The sequence below is a fragment of the Anas acuta genome, chromosome 29 (assembly GCF_963932015.1).
Source record: "Anas acuta chromosome 29, bAnaAcu1.1, whole genome shotgun sequence".
NCBI classification, from domain to species: domain Eukaryota; kingdom Metazoa; phylum Chordata; class Aves; order Anseriformes; family Anatidae; genus Anas; species Anas acuta.
In genome coordinates, this window is record NC_089007.1 from 1,396,760 (window position 1) to 1,414,382 (window position 17,623).

At 71.8% G+C, this 17,623-nt stretch overlaps 2 protein-coding genes across 2 annotated transcripts; both read left to right on the forward strand.

The window, feature by feature from the left end:
• Positions 1–2,020, forward strand: RPS26 (ribosomal protein S26). Its single transcript, XM_068663411.1, has 4 exons — positions 1–157; positions 912–1,089; positions 1,672–1,802; positions 1,910–2,020. Exons 1-4 carry the CDS (start codon positions 155–157, stop codon positions 1,943–1,945), a joined length of 348 nt encoding a protein of 115 aa, XP_068519512.1. The 5' UTR covers positions 1–154; the 3' UTR covers positions 1,946–2,020.
• Positions 2,021–2,668: 648 nt separating this feature from the next.
• ERBB3 (erb-b2 receptor tyrosine kinase 3) lies at positions 2,669–16,897 on the forward strand. Its single transcript, XM_068663410.1, is given in 30 exon segments — positions 2,669–2,849; positions 5,397–5,548; positions 5,630–5,816; positions 6,267–6,392; positions 6,466–6,531; positions 6,609–6,727; positions 7,253–7,394; positions 7,488–7,601; positions 7,670–7,790; positions 7,873–7,946; positions 8,039–8,129; positions 8,610–8,809; positions 8,920–9,052; positions 9,635–9,725; positions 9,810–9,964; positions 10,042–10,095; positions 10,994–11,135; positions 11,366–11,485; positions 11,563–11,661; positions 11,762–11,947; positions 12,037–12,192; positions 12,717–12,792; positions 12,874–13,020; positions 13,116–13,213; positions 13,298–13,456; positions 13,685–13,756; positions 14,465–14,729; positions 15,262–15,536; positions 15,538–15,711; positions 15,713–16,897. Coding segments are annotated over 30 exon segments (3,996 nt in total). The 5' UTR covers positions 2,669–2,758; the 3' UTR covers positions 15,824–16,897.
• The last annotated feature ends 726 nt before the right edge of the window (positions 16,898–17,623 follow it).

Consider the following 17,623-nt stretch of genomic DNA (forward strand, 5'->3'; position numbering starts at 1 on the left):
GCCCTGCCCACAGGGCCGAGCCGAGGGGCCGAGAGGGGCTCGGAGGGGCCGGGATGGGCGCGGGGCCGTGACGGGGCTTCTTCCGGGCGGAGGGATCCGTATATAAGCGCGGCGGCGCGGCGGCCGGGCCCTCTTTCGCCGCCCCGGCAGCGAGATGGTGAGGGCGGCGCGGCCGGGGGGGGCCGGGGGGCTCCGGGGGGGCTCCGGGGGCACCGGGGGGGGCATCGGGAGGGGCAGGGGGCGGCCGGGGGGGCGGGGAGGGCCTGGGGGGTCCGGGGGGAGCCGGGGGGAGCCGGAGTGGGCCGAGGGGGGGGGCCCTGAGGGCCGCGTGTGAGGCACAGGAGGCCGCGGGGGGGCTGTGGGGGGGTCCTGGGGGGTAAAGGGGGAGGTTGGGGGAGTGGGGGGGGTCGTGGGGTGATGGGGGGCAACAGGGGGGTTGGGGGGCTCCATAGGGCGAGGGGTGCAGCGGGGGGGGCTGGGGGTGTTTGGGGGGGGGGGGGGGGTCCATGGGGGGCGGGGGGATCTGGGGCAGGGGTCGATGGGGGGGGGGGGATCCCTATGGGGCGGGGGGGGTTATGGGGTGCGGGGGGCCCATGAAGGGTAGGGGGGGGATGTGGGGGGGTGGTCTTATGGGGCGGGAGGGGTTGGGGGGCTTCGTGTGGGGCTGGGGGGGGTCCCTGTGGGGTGGGGTGGGGGGCCTGTGGGGTGGGAAGGGTTCTGGGGTTGGGGGGCTCCCGGTGGGGTGGGGGGGGCCGTATGGGTTAGGGGGATGTGGGGTCAGGGGTCCCTGTGGGGCTGAGGGAAATATGGGGTTGGGGGGCAGAACGGGGCTGTGGGGGCACCGCTGGGGTGTGGGGGGGGACTCAGGGGGTCGCGGGCTCCGGGCTCCATCCCCTCCCCTGCCCTCGCAGACCAAGAAGAGGAGGAACAACGGCCGGGCCAAGAAGGGCCGCGGCCATGTCCAGCCCATCCGGTGCACCAACTGCGCCCGCTGCGTCCCCAAGGACAAGGCCATCAAGAAGTTTGTCATCAGGAACATCGTCGAGGCCGCGGCGGTCAGGGACATCTCGGAGGCCAGCGTCTTCGACTGTAAGGGCAGCGGGACGGGTGCTGGGGGGGTGTCCCTGTCCCGTGGTTCCCCCCCCCCAGTAACGGGCCCGACCCCGGTCCCAGCGGGCGCCTGCGGTGCCAGCATCCAGGCACTGTCAGCACCTGCAGGTTCTGTGCCCCCCCCCTAATCACAGCCCCACAACTGCCTCTCGTCTTCTGCACGGGGCTGGGATGCGGTCATAACATAGAACAGAACGGCCTGGGTTGGAAAGAGCCTGAAAACACCCAGCTGCAGCCCCCTGCCACAGGCAGCGATGCCGCCCGCGAGGTCAGGGTGCTCGGGGCCTCACCCAGCCTGGTCCTGAGCCCCTCCGGGGTTGGGGCATCCCCGGCCTCTCTGGGCAGCCCCTTCCAGTGCCCCACTGCCCTCTGAGGGGAGAATTTCCTCCTGTCCTCTGACCTAAATCTCCCCTCCTTTGGTTTAAAACCATTCCCCCTCGTCCTGTCACTATCTGATTGAGCACCAAGTCACCCCCCAGCTTTTTATAAGTCCCTCGGCCCCCCTTGGGCATTTTCTGGGGGGAGCGGAGCTGGGGCTGACCCCCTGTGTCCCCCCCCCAGCCTACGTCCTGCCCAAGCTGTACGTGAAGCTGCATTACTGCGTCAGCTGCGCCATCCACAGCAAGGTGGTGAGGAACCGCTCGCGGGAGGCGCGCAAGGACCGGACCCCCCCGCCCCGCTTCAGGCCGGCGGTACGTATCGGGGGGGGGGCGTCGGGAGGGTGGCCCCAAACGGGGGGGTGGGTTGGGGAACGCCCCCCCTGCATCTCGCTGACGCTCCCTTTTCTCTTCTCTTGCAGGGCGCAGCCCCGCGACCTCCCCCCAAGCCCATGTAAGGAGACTGCAGCTGGAAACGTCCCCAGGCTGAAAATGTCCCCGAGTGCAGCCTGAATAAAGGACTTGACTCCAAACCTGGCTCTGTGCCTGTCGGGCCGGGGGGGGCGATGGGGGGGGCCGCGAGTCGCTCTGGGGTCAGCACGGGTGTTTGGGGGGGATCCACGGGGTGTTCTGGGGGGGCTCCCACCCCCTTCGTTATGAGGGGGGGTCTTGGTTTTGCTCCAGAGATGTGCAGAGGGTGGGGGGCTGCAGAGTGCCCCTGGTGGTGAGTCGGGGGGGGCGGTGCTGGGTCCCCCCCCCAGTCCTGCAGGTGGCTGGGGAGGTGTTGGGGTGTGTGTTGGGTGGGGGGGACGACCCCGGTAGCCCCTGCCCATGTGGGGCTGCTCGGGGAGGGAGGGAGGGGGCCGCGTCCTCCCCAGGGGCTTCTCCCTGGGTCCAGCCCGGGGGGGGGGCAGCGCCCCGACCCCCAGCAGGGCCGGGCTTTGCCGTGGGGGGGCTGCAGCCGGACCAGCCCCTGCCGGAGGGGACCCGGGGGGACCGAGCGGGGTCTGGGGGCTACGGCAGAGCCGAGCCGCCCCTGCTCCCACCCCCACGGGTCCTGGGGGTGTCTCCGCCGCTCCGGGCCGGGCTGTCCCGGGGGTGGGTGCCCCGCCGCCCCCGCCCCGCCCCGGCTCCGCCCCGCCCGGTCCCGGTCCCTGCCCCGGCCCCGGCCCGCCCCGGCGGCCCCGCGCCAGGTGCATTCCCCCCGCCGCGCCCGGGCACGCCGCAGCCCGCCGGGCCCCGCTCCGCCGCTCCGCCGAGAGGCGCCGAGGATGGCCCGGCCCCGGCCCCGGGCGCCGCCGCCGCCGCTGCTTCTGCTGCTGCTGCTGCTCCGCGCCCCGGCACCGGGCACCGGGCAAGCAGGTGGGCACCGGGCACCGGGAGCGCTCGGGGACACCGGGCAGTTCGGGGACACCGGGGCGCACGCGAGGAGCGGGGAGCTGGGGGGGACCGGGGCGTGCGGAGGGAGCGGGAGCTCGGGGCGCCGGGGCCGGGGAGGGCACCGGGAGCGCTCGGGGGCACCGGGGTGCGGTGGAACCGGGAGTGCCCGGGAGGGTCCCGGCAGCGGCGGGGACGGGGCTGGTTCGCGCTGCCGGGTGCTGGGGGGGTCCCGGAGCAAACGGGGGGGAAAGCGGACCCGGGGGTGCGGCCGGTGCCGGCAGCCCCCCGCGCCCCCTTCCCCGGGACCCCCGCCCCGTGCCCGGTGCCCCGACCCGGGGGCAGCCTCGGCCCCGCTGTGTGCGCCCAGGGGGGCTCCGGTCCCGGCACAACGCGCGGGGCTCTCCCCGTGCCCCCGTCCCGTCCCTCCCGGCACCGAGCCCCCCCCGCGGTGCAGGCACCTGCGCCCCCCGCAGCTGCCGGGGCTATTTCGGGCCGTGCCGGGATCCGGCCCGGGGTGGGGGCGGCACAGCCGGAGCCCCCCAGGACCCCCGGCCCCGCCGCTGCGGGAGGGTTGGGGCGCAGCTCCCGGAAGGATCGGGCCGCCCGGGAGTTGTTTTTCAACCCCAAAAGGAAAACACCGAGGGCAGGACGCGAAGGTGGGGCCGGGCGCGGCGGTGGCGAACGTGCGAGGTGTGCGCGGCGCCCGCGGCCCCGTGGCGGCACCGGCACCGGCACCGGCCATGTGCCACCGGCCCTGCCCCGGGCTGCTCCCGCACGACGGCCGGGGGGCACTGCAGGACCGGGGGGCTCTCCGGGACCGGGGGGCACTCCAGGACCGGGCGCGCACCGGCACCAGGTGCCGGCTCCCCGGGGTGCTGCGGGTGGCTCCCGCTCGGGGTCCCCCCGGTGCCGGTCCCGGGATGAGCAGCGCCGGCTCCGCGCCCCCCTCCGACCCCACCCGCAGCCCCCCGGTCCCGTCTCAGAGCCCGGCTTTGTTCGGAGCCGGGATCCGGCCCCCCGGCAGCGGCCGCCCCCGCGCACACAGCCCCCTTTGTGCCGCCCGCGGGACCGGGGGCAGGAGGTCGGGGTCCCCGGTCCCTTCCCCGCCTCCCCCAGCCCCCACCGGCGGGGCCGGGCCCCGGTGCTATTCCTGGCGGGGGGCCGGGGGGCCGCGGAGGCACGCGGGCAGATAGCAGCGGCGTGCCGGAGCTGCCGGCGGGGGCCGCGCTGATAACGCCCGGCGGGGCCGGCGCCAGCCCCCTCCCCGCCGCGGGCAGGTGCACGCAGGGGTCCCGGCCCGGGGGGGGCCCGTCCTGGGTCACCCCCCCACACCCCTCCAGCACCGCACGTCCCCGGACCCCCGCTGCCCCCCGGGGCCGGCTCTGCGCCTGGGCACCCATCTCAGCCCCCCCCCCAGCTTTGGGTTGGGGGTCCCAGCCCCTGCCTTGGCCCTGCCCCTCCCCGGGCCGTGCCCCCACGCAGCTGGGACCTTTTTATAGCCCCTTCCCTATGGAAATAGCTCTGCTGGAGGGGGGAGGCGCGGGGCTGCTGCGGAGGGGGGGCCCCGCGCCCCTTCCTGCGCCTGCACCGAGCTGCCCGTTCTCTGCACCCCCCCCCCCGGGGGGGCGCGGGCCCTTATCGGCCCCCGCGCCGGCCCAGACAAAGCTGCCATTGACCGCCCCGCGCCCCCCCCGCGGGGCCTGAGTCACGTCTGGGCCAGGGCTGAGCCCCCCGGGGGTGCGGGGCCCCCCCCTCCCGCCGCGTTTCGGGGGGCTCGGCTCCCCCCGTCCCGCTCTCCACAATCGCCCCTTTGTGCGGCCGCGGGGAGGGGGCCGCATCCTGCCCCGCGCACAAAGGGGCCCTGTCTGCCCCGGCGCGGGGGGGGGGCCGGGGAATCATTAACCCCAGGGCCGGGGTTTTGGGGGGGGGGGGGGGCGGGCCAGGGCCCCTCGGTGCCCGCAGGGATTTCGGGGGGGCCGGGCCGGGAGTCCGAAGTCCGGGCGTCGCGGGAGCGCCGGGAGGGGGGGGCCCTGCCCGCGGCACCCGCCTTGCGCAACCCTTGCCCGGCCGGTTCGGGCGCTGCGCAGGGGAGGGCGGGGACGCCGGGGGGGGGGACGGGGGACGGGGGACGGGGACACCGAGGGGGGGGCACCACCATGGAGGGGACGGGAGCACCCTGAGGGCATCTCCTTGACCTGCATGGGGGGGGCACCGTGGGGGGAGTGAAGGGGTCGTGGGTGGGGTGGGAGGGACGGGGGTAATGCGACAGGACACTGGGGGGGGGGAACATGGCAACTGGGGGGGGCACGGCCACTGGGGGTGGGAGAGGGACCCTATGGGGGACATGTCCAGGGGAGACATGGATGTGGCCATCAGGTGGGGAACGTGGCCAGCACCGGGGGGGTCGTGGCCAGCACCAGGGGGGTCGTGGCCAGCACTAGGGTCGATGTGGCCAGCAGTGGGGGGCACAGGGGGTGCCCAGTGGTGCCCGCCCGTCCCCACGGGGCACCCAAATGTCCCCACCCGCAGTGTGCGCGGGGACGCTGAACGGGCTGAGCGTGACGGGGGACGCGCAGCACCAGTACCAGACGCTGCACAAGATGTACAACAACTGCGAGATCGTGATGGGCAACCTGGAGATCGTCCTCATCGACCACACACAGGACCTCTCCTTCCTGCAGGTGAGGGGGGGGGGCGCGGGCGCGGGCCCCCTCCCACCCGCCGGCCGCGGGGGCTCACCCGTCCCCGTCCCGTCCCCGCAGACCATCCGGGAGGTGACGGGCTACATCCTGATCGCCATGAACGTCTTCGCCTCGCTGCCGCTGCAGAACCTGCGCGTGATCCGCGGCACCCAGTTCTACGAGGAGAAGTACGCGCTCTTCGTGCTGCTCAACTACAACCCCAACACCACGCACGCCCTGCGCCAGCTCGGCCTCAACCAGCTCACAGGTGGGACCCGCGGTCCCCGTCCCAGAGCCGCGCCGTGCCCCCGTGGTCCCCGTCCTGGAGCTGCACCGAGCCCCCGTGGTCCCCGTCCCCTTGCGGTGGTGCCCCCTGGTCCCCATCCCATTGCAGTGCTGACCCCCCCATGGTCCTCTGTCCCCATCTCATTGTGGTGCCATTCCCCACTGCCCCCTGGTCCCCATCCCACTGTGGTGATGTCCCCCCCTGCCCCCTGGTCCCCCTCCCATTACAGTGCCATCCCCTGGTGTCCCCCAATTCCCATCCCATTGCGGTGCCGTCCCCTCTCGCTCCCCACACTGCGCACCCCGATCCCGCTCTGAGCCCCCCGGGGCTGTACCCCCCCTCTCCTGGTTTCCCCCCCCTCCCCGGTGTCCCCCCGGTGCGGGGCAGAGCTGGGGGGGGCGCAGCCCCAGCGCCCATGGCCGCTCCCCGCAGAAATCCTGGCTGGCGGCGTCTACATCGAGAAGAACGAGCAGCTCTGCCACGTGGACACGGTGGAGTGGAGGGACATCATGCGGGACACCCGGCTGGAGCCCGTGGTGGGGGACAACGGCAGGGCATGTGCGTGGGGGGGGGGCACGGGGGGCTGGGGGGGGTCCCGCACCCCGGGCTGATCCCCCCGCGCTTCCCACAGGCGCCCCGTGCCATGAGAGCTGCGGCGGGCACTGCTGGGGACCCGGCCCCGAGGACTGCCAGAAATGTGGGTACTGGGGGGGGCTGGGGGGGCTTGAGGGGGGGTCCCAGCCCGGGTCCCGCTCACCCCCTCCCTCCCCGCAGTGACCAAGACCATCTGCGCCCCCCAGTGCAACGGGCGCTGCTTTGGGCGGGCGCCCAACGAGTGCTGCCACGAGGAGTGCGCGGGGGGCTGCACCGGCCCCCGGCAGACACACTGCTTCGTACGTGGGGGCTGCGCGGCTGTCCGTCCGTCCGTCTGTCCCCCCCCGCATGTCTGTCTGTCCGTCTGTCCCCCTGTGTGTCCGTCCATCCACCCGTGTGTCCGTCCGTCTGCGCGTGGACGGGGAGGGGCCTCGCCTGCGTGCCCCTGGGGTGGGCATGGGGCAAAGCTTCCCATGGGGGGTGGGGGAGCTCTGTCCGTGTGTCCGTCTGTCCGTGGTTCCGCTGCTCTGTCTGTCCGTCAGTCTGCCTGCACGTCTGTCCGTGTGTCCGTCGCTGTTCTCCATCCTTCTGTCTGTCTGCGGGGAGGGAGCTGATCCACGCGCCCCGGTGTCTGTCCCCAGTGTCCGTCTGTCCGTGCGCCCTGGTGTCTGTCCCTGGTGTCCGTCTGTCTGTCTGTGCTCCCCGGTGTCCTTCTGTCCGTCTGTGCACCCCGGTGTCCGTCCCCAGTGTCCATCCGTCTGTCCATGCGCCCCGGTGTCCATCTGTCTGTCCGCGCCCTGACGGCCCCGTTGCTGTCCCTGCAGGCGTGCCGGCACTTCAATGACAGCGGGGCGTGCGTGCCGCTGTGCCCCCAGCCCCTCATCTACAACAAGCTGACCTTCCAGCTGGAGCCCAACCCCGACACCAAGTACCAGTACGGGGGCATCTGCGTCCGGAGCTGCCCGCGTGAGCAGGGCGCCGGGGAGGGTGCCGGGGGGGGGGGGAAGGGCTCTAGGGGGGGCCGGGGTCTAACCAGGAGCCCCCCCCCTGTCCCCACAGATAATTTCGTGGTGGATCAGAGCTCCTGCGTGCGCGCCTGCCCCAACGACAAGATGGAAGTGGAGAAGAACGGGCTGAAGATGTGCGAGCCCTGCTCGGGGCTGTGCCCCAAGGGTACGGGGAGGGGGCTGTGGGGGGGCAGGGGGGGGGCAGGACGGGCTCTGACCCTCCCCATCCCGCAGCCTGCGAGGGCACGGGGGCCGGCAGCAAGTACCAGACCGTGGACTCCAGCAACATCGACACCTTCGTGAACTGCACCAAGATCCTGGGCAACCTGGATTTCCTCATCACCGGCCTGGAGGGGTGAGTGGGGGGGGATTTGGGGGGGGGGCAGGGGGCCTGGGGGGCTTGGCCCCTGCTCGGGTTGACGGCTGCGGCCCTGCAGGGATCCCTGGCGCAACATCTCAGCGCTGGACCCCGAGAAGCTGAACGTCTTCCGGACGGTGCGGGAGATCACGGGTGAGGCGCGGGGCTGCCGGGGGGCGCGGGGCTGCTGGGGGGGGCAGGGGGGTGCGGGACCCCCTCCTTGAGCCCGGCCCGGCCTCCCCCAGGGTACCTCAACATCCAGTCCTGGCCCAAGCACATGCACAACTTCAGCGTCTTCTCCAACCTGGTCACCATCGGGGGACGGAGCCTCTACAAGTGAGTGCCCGGCCCCATGGCCCCCGACACGTACCCCGTCCCCTGCGCCCCCCATCCCTGCGCCCCCCATCCCCACATCGTTCCCTGTCCCTGAATCCCTCATCTGCACGCCCTCTGTCACCCCCTGGCTGTTCCCCATTCCCACATCCCATTATTTTCCTTCATCCCTGTGCCCCCCCATCATTCCCCGTCCCTACATCCCTCATCTGCACCTCCTCCATCACCCCCCGGCTGTTCCCCATTCCCCCATCCCATTATTTTCCTCCAATTCCCCCATCCCATTATTTTCCTGCATTCCCACACCCCCCCATCATTCCTGCGCCTACATGCCTCACCTGCACATCCCCATTCCCCCATCCAGATTTTTTTCCCCGTTCCCCCATCCCGTTACCTTCCCCTGCTCCCCCATCCCCTAATTATTTCCCCCCGTGCCCCCATCCCCTCATTTCCCCCCGTCCCCCCTGACCCCCCGCCCCGCAGCCGGGGCTTCTCGCTGCTCATCATGAAGAACGAGAACGTGACGTCCCTGGGGCTGCGCTCGCTGCGGGAGGTGAGCGCGGGCCGGGTGTACATCACCGAGAACCGGCGCCTCTGCTACCTGCACACCGTGCAGTGGGCAGCGCTCAGCCGCCGCCGCGCCGACCTCGACATCAAGAACAACAAACCCCGCAGCAAGTGCCGTGAGTCGGGGTCCGCCCGCGTCCCCTGCCCCCCGGGATGGGGGAATTGGGGGGAAACTGGGGGGAACTGGGGGGCCGGGGGGCGCTGCGCTGAGCCCCGTTCCCCGCAGAGCAAGAGGGGAAGGTGTGCGACCCGCTGTGCTCCGCCGATGGGTGCTGGGGTCCCGGCCCCGAGCAGTGCCTGTCCTGCCAGCACTACAGCCGCCGCGGGGTCTGCGTGGCCTCCTGCCACTTCACCGAGGGGTGAGGAGCAGCCGGGGGTGGGCACCGGGGTGGGCAACTGGGGGGGATTAACCCCAGGGGTGGGACACCAGGGTGGGCACCGGGGTGGGATCAACCCTACAGGAGGGCACCAGGGTGGGCACTGGGATGGGATTAACCCCAGGGGATGGACCCTGGGGTGGGCACGGGAGTGGGATCAACCCTGGGGGATGGACACCGGGGTGGACATGGCAGTGGGATCAACCCTACAGGAGGGTGCCGGGGTGGGCACCAGGGTGGGATCAATCCCAGGGGACAGCCCCCAGCGTGGGCACTGGGGTGAGATCAATCCTACAGGAGGGCACCGGGGTGGGCACCAGGGTGGGATCAACCCTGAGGTGGGCATGGGGGTGGGCACTGGAGTGGGATCAACCCCAGGGGACAGCCCCCAGGGTGGGCACTGGGGTGAGATCAACCCTACAGGAGGGCACCGGGGTGGGCACTGGGGTGGGACAGACCCCACGGAGGGCACCGGGGCTGGCAGGACACCAGGGCGGGCTGGTGGCACCGCACCCGGGGTGCTGGGGTGGGCTCGCTGGTGACCCTCACCCTGTCCCCTCGCAGGGAGACGCGGGAATTCGCCCACGGCACCGAGTGCTTCGAGTGCCACCCCGAGTGCGAGCTCATCGAGGGCGGCATCACCTGCAACGGCTCGGTACGGCTGCGCCCAGGGACCTGCGGTGGGGGTGTCCCCGAGGGTCCCCAACACTTTCTCACCCCCCACCCACCCACCCCACAGGGCGCTGACACCTGCACCCGCTGCGCCCACTACCGGGACGGGCCCCACTGCGTGGAGAGCTGCCCCGAGGGCATCCTGGGCGAGCGCGGCCCCATCTACAAGTACCCGGACGCCAGCCGCGAGTGCCGGCCCTGCCACGAGAACTGCACCCGGGGGTGCGTGGGGGCCTGGGGGGGCTGGTGGGGGGGTGCCGTGGGGGTGCACGGGTCTTATCCCCGCTCTGTTCCTGCAGGTGCCTGGGGCCGCTGCTGCGGGACTGCCTGGGGGACGCCCTGCCCAGCTCCAGGTACAGGGGGGACTGGGGGGGACTGGGGGGGGACTGGGGGGCCCTGGGGTCGCGGTGCTGTGCCGTGCTGTGCCACACCAAGCACGGAGCTGTGCGTCCTGGGGCTGTTTTGTGCCACACCATGCCGTGCTGTGCCATGGCACACCGAGCTGTGCTGCGCTGTGCCGTGCCATGCTGCCCCGTGCCATGTCACACCAAGCTGTGCCAAGCCGTGCCATGCTGCACTGTGCCATGTCAAACCAAGCTGTGCCGTGCTGTGTCACACCAAGCTGTGCCATGCTGGGCTGTGCCACGCTGTGCTGTGCCATGCTGCACCGTACCACATCACACTGAGCTGTGCCACGCTGTGCTGAGCCGTGCCCTGCTGTGCCGAGCCCTGCTGCACTGTGCCATGCCATGCTGTGCTGCCCTGTGCTGTGCCCTGTGTCTGCTGTGCCGTGGGGCACCCCCTTTGTGTCCCCGAATCCCCTGTGCCATGGGACATCCCCCCTTCTGTGTTCCCCAAACCTCTGTGCCCTGTTACATCACGCCGTGCTGTGCCGTGCCATGCTGCCCTGTGCCATGCTGCACCATGCCATGTCACACCGAGCTGTGCCACGCTGTGCTGAGCTGTGCCATGCCATGCTGTGCCGTGCCGTGCCATGCCGTGCCATGCTGCACCGTGCCACATCACACCAGCTGCCCTGTGCCGTGCTGCTCCATGCTGCGCCGCACTGCTCAGGGACTTTCCCTGCCCATGTGGGTGCTCGGGGCAACCCCCCGGTGCCCTCCTGTAGGGTTGATCCCAACCCCGTGCCCCCCCGTGGGGCTGGGGCATCGCCCCCACACCGGGGATGACCGTGGGAAGCGCGTGGGGCACGGCAGCAGCCGGAGCTGAGCCCCGTCCCCCCGTTACCAGGAAAGCCCCCACGGTGATCGCGGTGCTGGTGGTCAGCGGGCTCTTCCTCTCCTGCTCCTGCTTCCTCCTCTCCCTGCTCTACTGGCGCGGCAAGAAGATCCAGAAGAAGCGGGCGATGCGGCGCTACCTGGAGAGGGGAGAGGTGAGCGGGAGGGCGGGGGGCTCGGGGCTGTGGGGTGGGGGGGGACAATGGGTGTGGGGGCTTTGCCCTTTTCCATCCCTGTCCTTTTCTGCCTCCGTCCACCCCCATCCACGGTGTCCATCCCTGAGACCCATCCTCACCCCTGTTTGCTTCCATCCCCCCGGCCCCGTCCCTGCCTCTCGGTCCCCTCCTCTCCGTCTCCATCCCCGTCTCCGTCCTGCCCGGGGCAGAGCCTGGAGCCGCTGGACCCCAGTGAGAAGGCCAACAAGGTGCTGGCCCGCATCTTCAAGGAGACGGAGCTGAAGCGCCTGAAGGTGCTGGGCTCCGGCGTGTTCGGGACCGTGCACAAGGTGAGGGGGGGGCTTGGCCCTGGGGGGGGCAGCGGGGGCCAGGCACGGTGCTCACCAGGACGTCCCTGTTCCTGCAGGGCATCTGGATCCCGGACGGGGACTCCATCAAGATCCCGGTGAGCATCAAGGTGATCCAGGACTGGAGCGGGCAGCAGTCCTTCCACGCCGTCACCGACGTAAGTGGGGGGGGGGCTGCAGCTGATCCCCACCGCGGGCCAGATCCTGCCCTGGGCGCATCTCACGGAGCCCCCCCCTCGCTTTCCACCCCCCCCCCAGCACATGCTGGCCATCGGCAGCCTGGACCATGCCTACATCGTGCGGCTGCTGGGCATCTGCCCCGGCCCCCAGCTGCAGCTGGTGACCCAGCTCCTGCCGCTGGGCTCCCTCCTCGACTACGTCCGCAAGAACCGCGACGGGATCAGCCCCCAGCTGCTGCTCAACTGGTGCGTGCAGGTGGCCAAGGTGAGTGCCCCGGGGCCGGGGGTGCCCCCCCCCCACTTGGTGTGTCCCCCCCCCCTCGAGCCCCCAGCCCCGCTGACGCCGCCCCGCAGGGGATGTACTACCTGGAGGAGCACCGCATGGTGCACCGCAACCTGGCCGCCCGCAACGTGCTGCTCAAGTCGCCCAGCCAGGCCCAGGTGGCCGACTTTGGGATCGCCGACCTCCTCTACCCCGACGACAAGAAGTATTTCTACAACGAGGTCAAGGTGGGCACCGGGCGGGGACGCCGTGGCCCCTGTGTCTGCTGTGCCGTGGGGCACCCCCTTTGTGTGCGTCCCCAAAACCCTGTGCCACGGGGCACCCCTACTCCATGGGACCCCAAAACCCACTGTGCCACAGGGCATCCCCTTTCTGTGTTCCCAAAACCCCTGTGCCATGTGGCACCCCCACTCTGCATGTCCCCAAATCTCCTGTGCAATGGAACATCCACCCTTCTGTGTCCCCAAAACCCCTGTGCCACGGGGCACCCCCACTCCATGGGTCCCCAAATCCCCTGTGCCACAGGGCACCCCCTTTCTGTGTCCCCAAAACCCTTGTGCCACACTCCATGTGTCCCCAACCCCCCTGTGCCATGGGGCACCCCCCTCCACATGTCCCCAGCAGGACAGAACACCCCATCCCCTCCGTTCCCCTGCACCGTGGGCTGTCCCCTCCCTGTCCCCGTGTCCTCCCCTGTGTCCCCCCAGCCCCTCACCTACCCGTGCCCCCCCTGACCCCGCTGTCCCTGCAGACGCCCATCAAGTGGATGGCGCTGGAGAGCATCCACTTCGGGAAGTACACGCACCAGAGCGACGTCTGGAGCTACGGTGAGCACGGGCGCCCCGCCGCCCCCCTCCCCGGCCCCCCGCCACCCCAAGGGGCTCACGGGGGGGGGGCCGTCCCCACAGGCGTGACGCTCTGGGAGATGATGACCTTCGGGGCCGAGCCCTACGCCGGGATCCGGCTGGCCGAGGTGCCCGACCTGCTGGAGAAGGGCGAGCGCCTCTCGCAGCCCCAGATCTGCACCATCGACGTCTACATGGTGATGGTCAAGTGTGAGTAGGGGGGGCTCGTCCGGCTGCTGGGGGGGGTCCCGGATCGCTGCCCACCCCCTTGCCTTGCTCTGAGCCCCCGCTGTGCCCCCCCCCAGGCTGGATGATCGACGAGAACATCCGCCCCACCTTCAAGGAGCTGGCCAACGAGTTCACCCGCATGGCCCGCGACCCCCCGCGCTACCTGGTGATCAAGGTGAGCGCGGACCCCCCCCCCCAGACCCCTCCCCGGACCCCCCCCAGCTCTCTTCCCGCAGCCCCTCACGCCCCCGTCCCGCAGCAGGAGAGCGGGGCCGCGCCACCCGCCGAGCCCCCCACCCTCAGCGACAAGGAGCTGGACGAGATGGAGACGCTGGAGCTGGAGGAGGAGGAGCTGGACGCGTCCTTCGGCCTCGCCGCCGGCCTCTACCCCCCCCGGCCACGGGGCAGCTGCACCCGGGTGAGCCCCCCCCGTGCCCCCCACCCCAAATGCCCCCAATGGGGTCTGGCAGCACTGGGGCTGGGTCCTGGGGCGCTGCCCCATGGCCCCCCCTCATCCCCCATCCTCTTCCTCACCCCCCTGGGACCCCAGCCCCATTTCTGCAGTGTGGGGGGGGCCCAACCCTCTGCCCCGTCCCCCTGCCCCCAGCTCGGTGCCAGCCCCCCCCTCCCTTGTGTCCCCTCACAGAGCCCCAGCCTGCTGAGCCCCCCCGCCGGGTACATCCCCATGAACCAGCCCAGCCTGGGCAGCAGCCGCCAGGTACCGGGGGGGGGCAAAGGGGTGACCATGGGGGAGGTGAGGGGATGACAATGGAGGGGGGGGAGGAAGAGGTGACCATAGGTGGGGGCAAATAGATGATGATGGGGGGGGGCGAAAGGGCAACAGTGGGGGGAAAGGGGTGGCCATGGGGGGGGCCACAGGGATGACAATGGGGGGGGGGAAAGAGGTGACCTTGGGGGGGCAAAGGGGTGACCATGGGAAGGACAAAAAGATTACAATGGGGGGGGGGGGAAAGGGGTGAACATCGAGGGGGCAAATAGATGATAATGGGGGGGTGAAAGGATGACATCGGGGGCTAAAAGGGGTGAAAATGGGGGGGCAAACGGATGACGGGGGGAAAAGGGGTGGCCATGGGGGGGCACAGGGATGACAATGGGGGGGCAAATGGGTGAGCATGGTGGGGGGGGCGAAAGGATGACAATGGGGGGGAGAGGTGAACATCGAGGGGGCAAATAGATGACAATGGGGGGGGTGAAAGGATGACAGCGGGGGCTAAAAGGGATGAAAACGGGGGGGGCAACGGGATGATGGTGGGGGGGGGGGCACAAAGGGATGGGATAAAAGGGGTGACCCCGGCGAGCAGAGGAGCCGGAGCTCTGGGGTCAGAGTGGGGGCCGTGGGGTCACCGTGGGGTGGCCGTGGGGTGGCTGTGGCAGCCCCCCCATCACCCCCATGTCCCCCCCCCAGGGTACGGTGACCCGGCTGCCCCGGCGCAGCCGCCAGGAGTCGGTGGGGCGCACGGTGTCCGAGTCGTCGGAGGGCCGGGGGACGGCGTCGGAGCTGGACCTGGCGGAGGGGCTGTCGCTGGCGGGCAGCCTGTGCCGCAGCCTGCGCTCGCGGGGGGACAGCGCCTACCTGTCCCACAGGGAGAGCTTCCCCCCCCCGCCCCCCAGCTCCGAGGGCAGCGAGGAGGACGCCAACGGCTACGTCACCCCCAGCTGCGCCGGGAGGGGTGAGGGGCACGGCCCTCCTGGGGGGGGTCTTGGTATAGCGGGGGAGTGGGGAGGGGGTGTGCTTGGAGGGTGGGGGTGTCCTGACCTCGTGGGTGGGGGGCTCCTGTTCTTGTGGGTGGGGGGCTCAGCAATGGGCTTAGGTTATGGGGACCCATCCTTGTAGGGCTGGGGCTGGGGGGTCTTCTGGCGCTATGAGTGGGGGTCTCCTGACCCCTTGGGTGGGGGTCTCAGCACCAGCTTTAGGTTATGGGGACCCATCCCTGTAGGGCTGGGGCTGGGGGTCCCCCAGTGCTATGGGTGGGGGTCTCCTGACCCATGGGTGGGGGTCTCCTGTCCTCGTGGGTGGGGGTCTTAGCAATGGCTTTAGGTTATGGGGACCCATCCCTGTAGGGCTGGGGCTGGGGGGGCCCCCAGTGCTATGGGGGGGGGACCCATGCTCAGCCCCAGCCCCGGGATCAAAGCAGGGGCACCGAGGGTGGGATTTGGGGGGTGGGGTGGCTACTTTCTGACCCCCCCCTCCCGCCCCCGCAGACCCAGAGCCCGCCGGGGTCTTGGTGCCAGACGCGGAGGAGGAGTACGAGTACATGAACCGGCGTCCCGGGGCCCCCCCGGGAGCCCCCCCCCCACCACGGCCGGCCTCGCTGGAGGAGCTGGGCTACGAGTACATGGAGGTGGGCTCGGAGCCGGGTGCCCCCCCCGGACCCCCCCCGCAGGGCCGCGGGGAGGAGGAGGAGGACTACGAGTACATGAACAAGCAGCCGCGGCTCAGCCGCTCGCTGGGCAGCGTCGGGGGGGGGCCGGGACCCCGACACGAGCCCGGGCCCCCCCCCCACCCCCCGGCACGACGGCTACACCGACATGCGGCCGGGGGAGACCCCCACCCCGGCCCCCGCCGAGGAGCAGGGCTACGAGGAGATGGAGGCCGTGCTGGCCCCTCCCGGCCCCCCCTGCCCCGGCTGCCGTGGCCCCCCCGGGCCCCCCCCCCGGCTGCATGAAGCCCCTGCGCAGCCTGGAGGCCTCGGACTGCGCCTTCGACAACCCCGACTACTGGCACAGCCGCCTCTTCGCCAAGGCGGACGCCCAGAGGACGTAGGGGACCCCCCCGGGCCCCCCCCCGGCCCCCCCCCCCAGCTGTTTACACTGGATATGAAGGAGCCCCCCCAGCCCCTGCTGGGTGGGGGGCGGCAGCTGAAGCTCCCCGGGGGTCCCAAAGGGTGGGAATGGGGTTGGGGGGGGGCTGATCCTGACCCCCAGCCCCAGGGGGAGCGCGGGGGCCTGGGTCTGTGCCCCCCCCCCCTTCCTCTGCTCTGCCCAAGGGCCCCCCCCCCCAAGCACTCCCCCCCCCCCCCCATTCCAGGGTGCTCCCCGGGTGCAGGACCCACGGCGTCCGCCCCGTCTGGGGGCAGGGGGCTCAGCTTTGGGGCCGTGACCCCCCCCTTTAGGTCTGGGGTCCCCCTTTTAGGCCATGATCCCCCTTAGGGGCTGGGGTCCCCCTTTGGGTTTGGGGTCCCCATTTGGGGCCATGACCCCCCCCTTTTAGGTCTGGGGTCCCCCTTAGGGACTGGGATCCCCCTTTGGGTTTGGGGTCCACCTTTGGGGCCGTGATTCCCCCTTAGGGTCTGGGGTCCCCCTTTGGGACTGTGACCCCCCCCTCTAGATTTGGGGTCCCCCTTAGTGACTGGGATCCCCCTTTGGGGCTGTGTCCCCCCCCCCTTTAGGTCTGAGGTCCCCCTTAGGGACTGGGATCCCCCTTAGGGTCTGGGGTCCCCCTTTGGGGCTGTGACCCCCCCCTCTAGATTTGGGGTCCCCCTGTGGGGCCGGGGCCTCCTCAGCTGCCGCAGGCGGGACGCGTGGGCAGGACGGCCCCAGTTTGCCCCATTCCCTGCTGGAGCTGGGCGGGGGGGGGGGGGGGAGGGGGGGGGCACATTTTTGGGGTGCCCCCCTGCACACCCCGGCCCGGCGGGCTGGGCTGGGGTGCCCGTCCTCAGGGCCCCCGGTGGTGGCCAGGCCGGGGGTGTCGCCCCCCCCCCCCCCCCGATCCGTGCACTCCGCGGGCTGCTTTTGGGCAGGGGTCGGGGTGCGAGCGGGACCCCCACGACCCCCCCCCCCCCCCCGTTTGGAGCCGGTTCTGGTTTGAAAATGCACAATAAAGGCAAAGGGACACGGAGAGGGCGTGCTGGGGTGTGGGGCTGGGGGGGGGCGTGGGGCTGGGGGGGTCCTGGGGCTGGGGGGGGGCGTGGGGCTGGGGGGGGGCGTGGGGAAGGGGCTGGGGTATGGGGCAGGGACTGGGGGGGTCCTGGGGCTGGGGGGGGGGGGCGTGGGGCAGATCTATGGGGGTGGGGGGGTCTTGGGGCTGGGGGGGGGTCCTGGGGTAAAGGCTGGGGGGGGGGGCGTGGGGCAGGGGCTGGGGGGGTCCTGGGGCTGGGGGGGGGGGGCGTGGGGCTGGGGTATGGGGCAGAACCATGGGGCTGGGGGGGGCGTGGGGCAGGGGCTGGGGGGGTCCTGGGGCTGGGGGGGTCCTGGGGTAAAGGCTGGGGGGGGGCGTGGGGAAGGGGTTGGGGGGGTCGTGGGGAAAGGGCTGGGGCTGAAGGGGGGGGTCTTGGGGCAAGGGTTGGGGGGGGGGGACCGGGATCGGGGTCAAGGCAGGGGCTGGGGCTGACCCCATGGGGCTGGGACCGGGGCCAGGGGAGGGGGCACCCGGGGACCCCCCCGGGCAGCGCCCCCCGCCCGCGCTGCCCCCGCCCCTGCCTCCCCCCCGCCTCCACGGCTCCGAACTACATTTCCCATCACCCCCCGCGCGCCGCTCCCTCCCCATCTCCTCTCCTCTGTCGCGAGAACCGCGGCGCCCCCTGGGAGTTGGAGTCCCCGCGGCCGGCTGCGGGCCGGAGCCGTG

Excerpts from the sequence above, each read along its gene's own strand:
- RPS26 (XM_068663411.1), top strand. Across the intron at positions 1,090-1,671 it reads GGAGGCCAGCGTCTTCGACT|CCTACGTCCTGCCCAAGCTG; the intron begins GTAAGGGCAGCG and ends TCCCCCCCCCAG. Across the intron at positions 1,803-1,909 it reads CGCCCCGCTTCAGGCCGGCG|GGCGCAGCCCCGCGACCTCC; the intron begins GTACGTATCGGG and ends CTTCTCTTGCAG.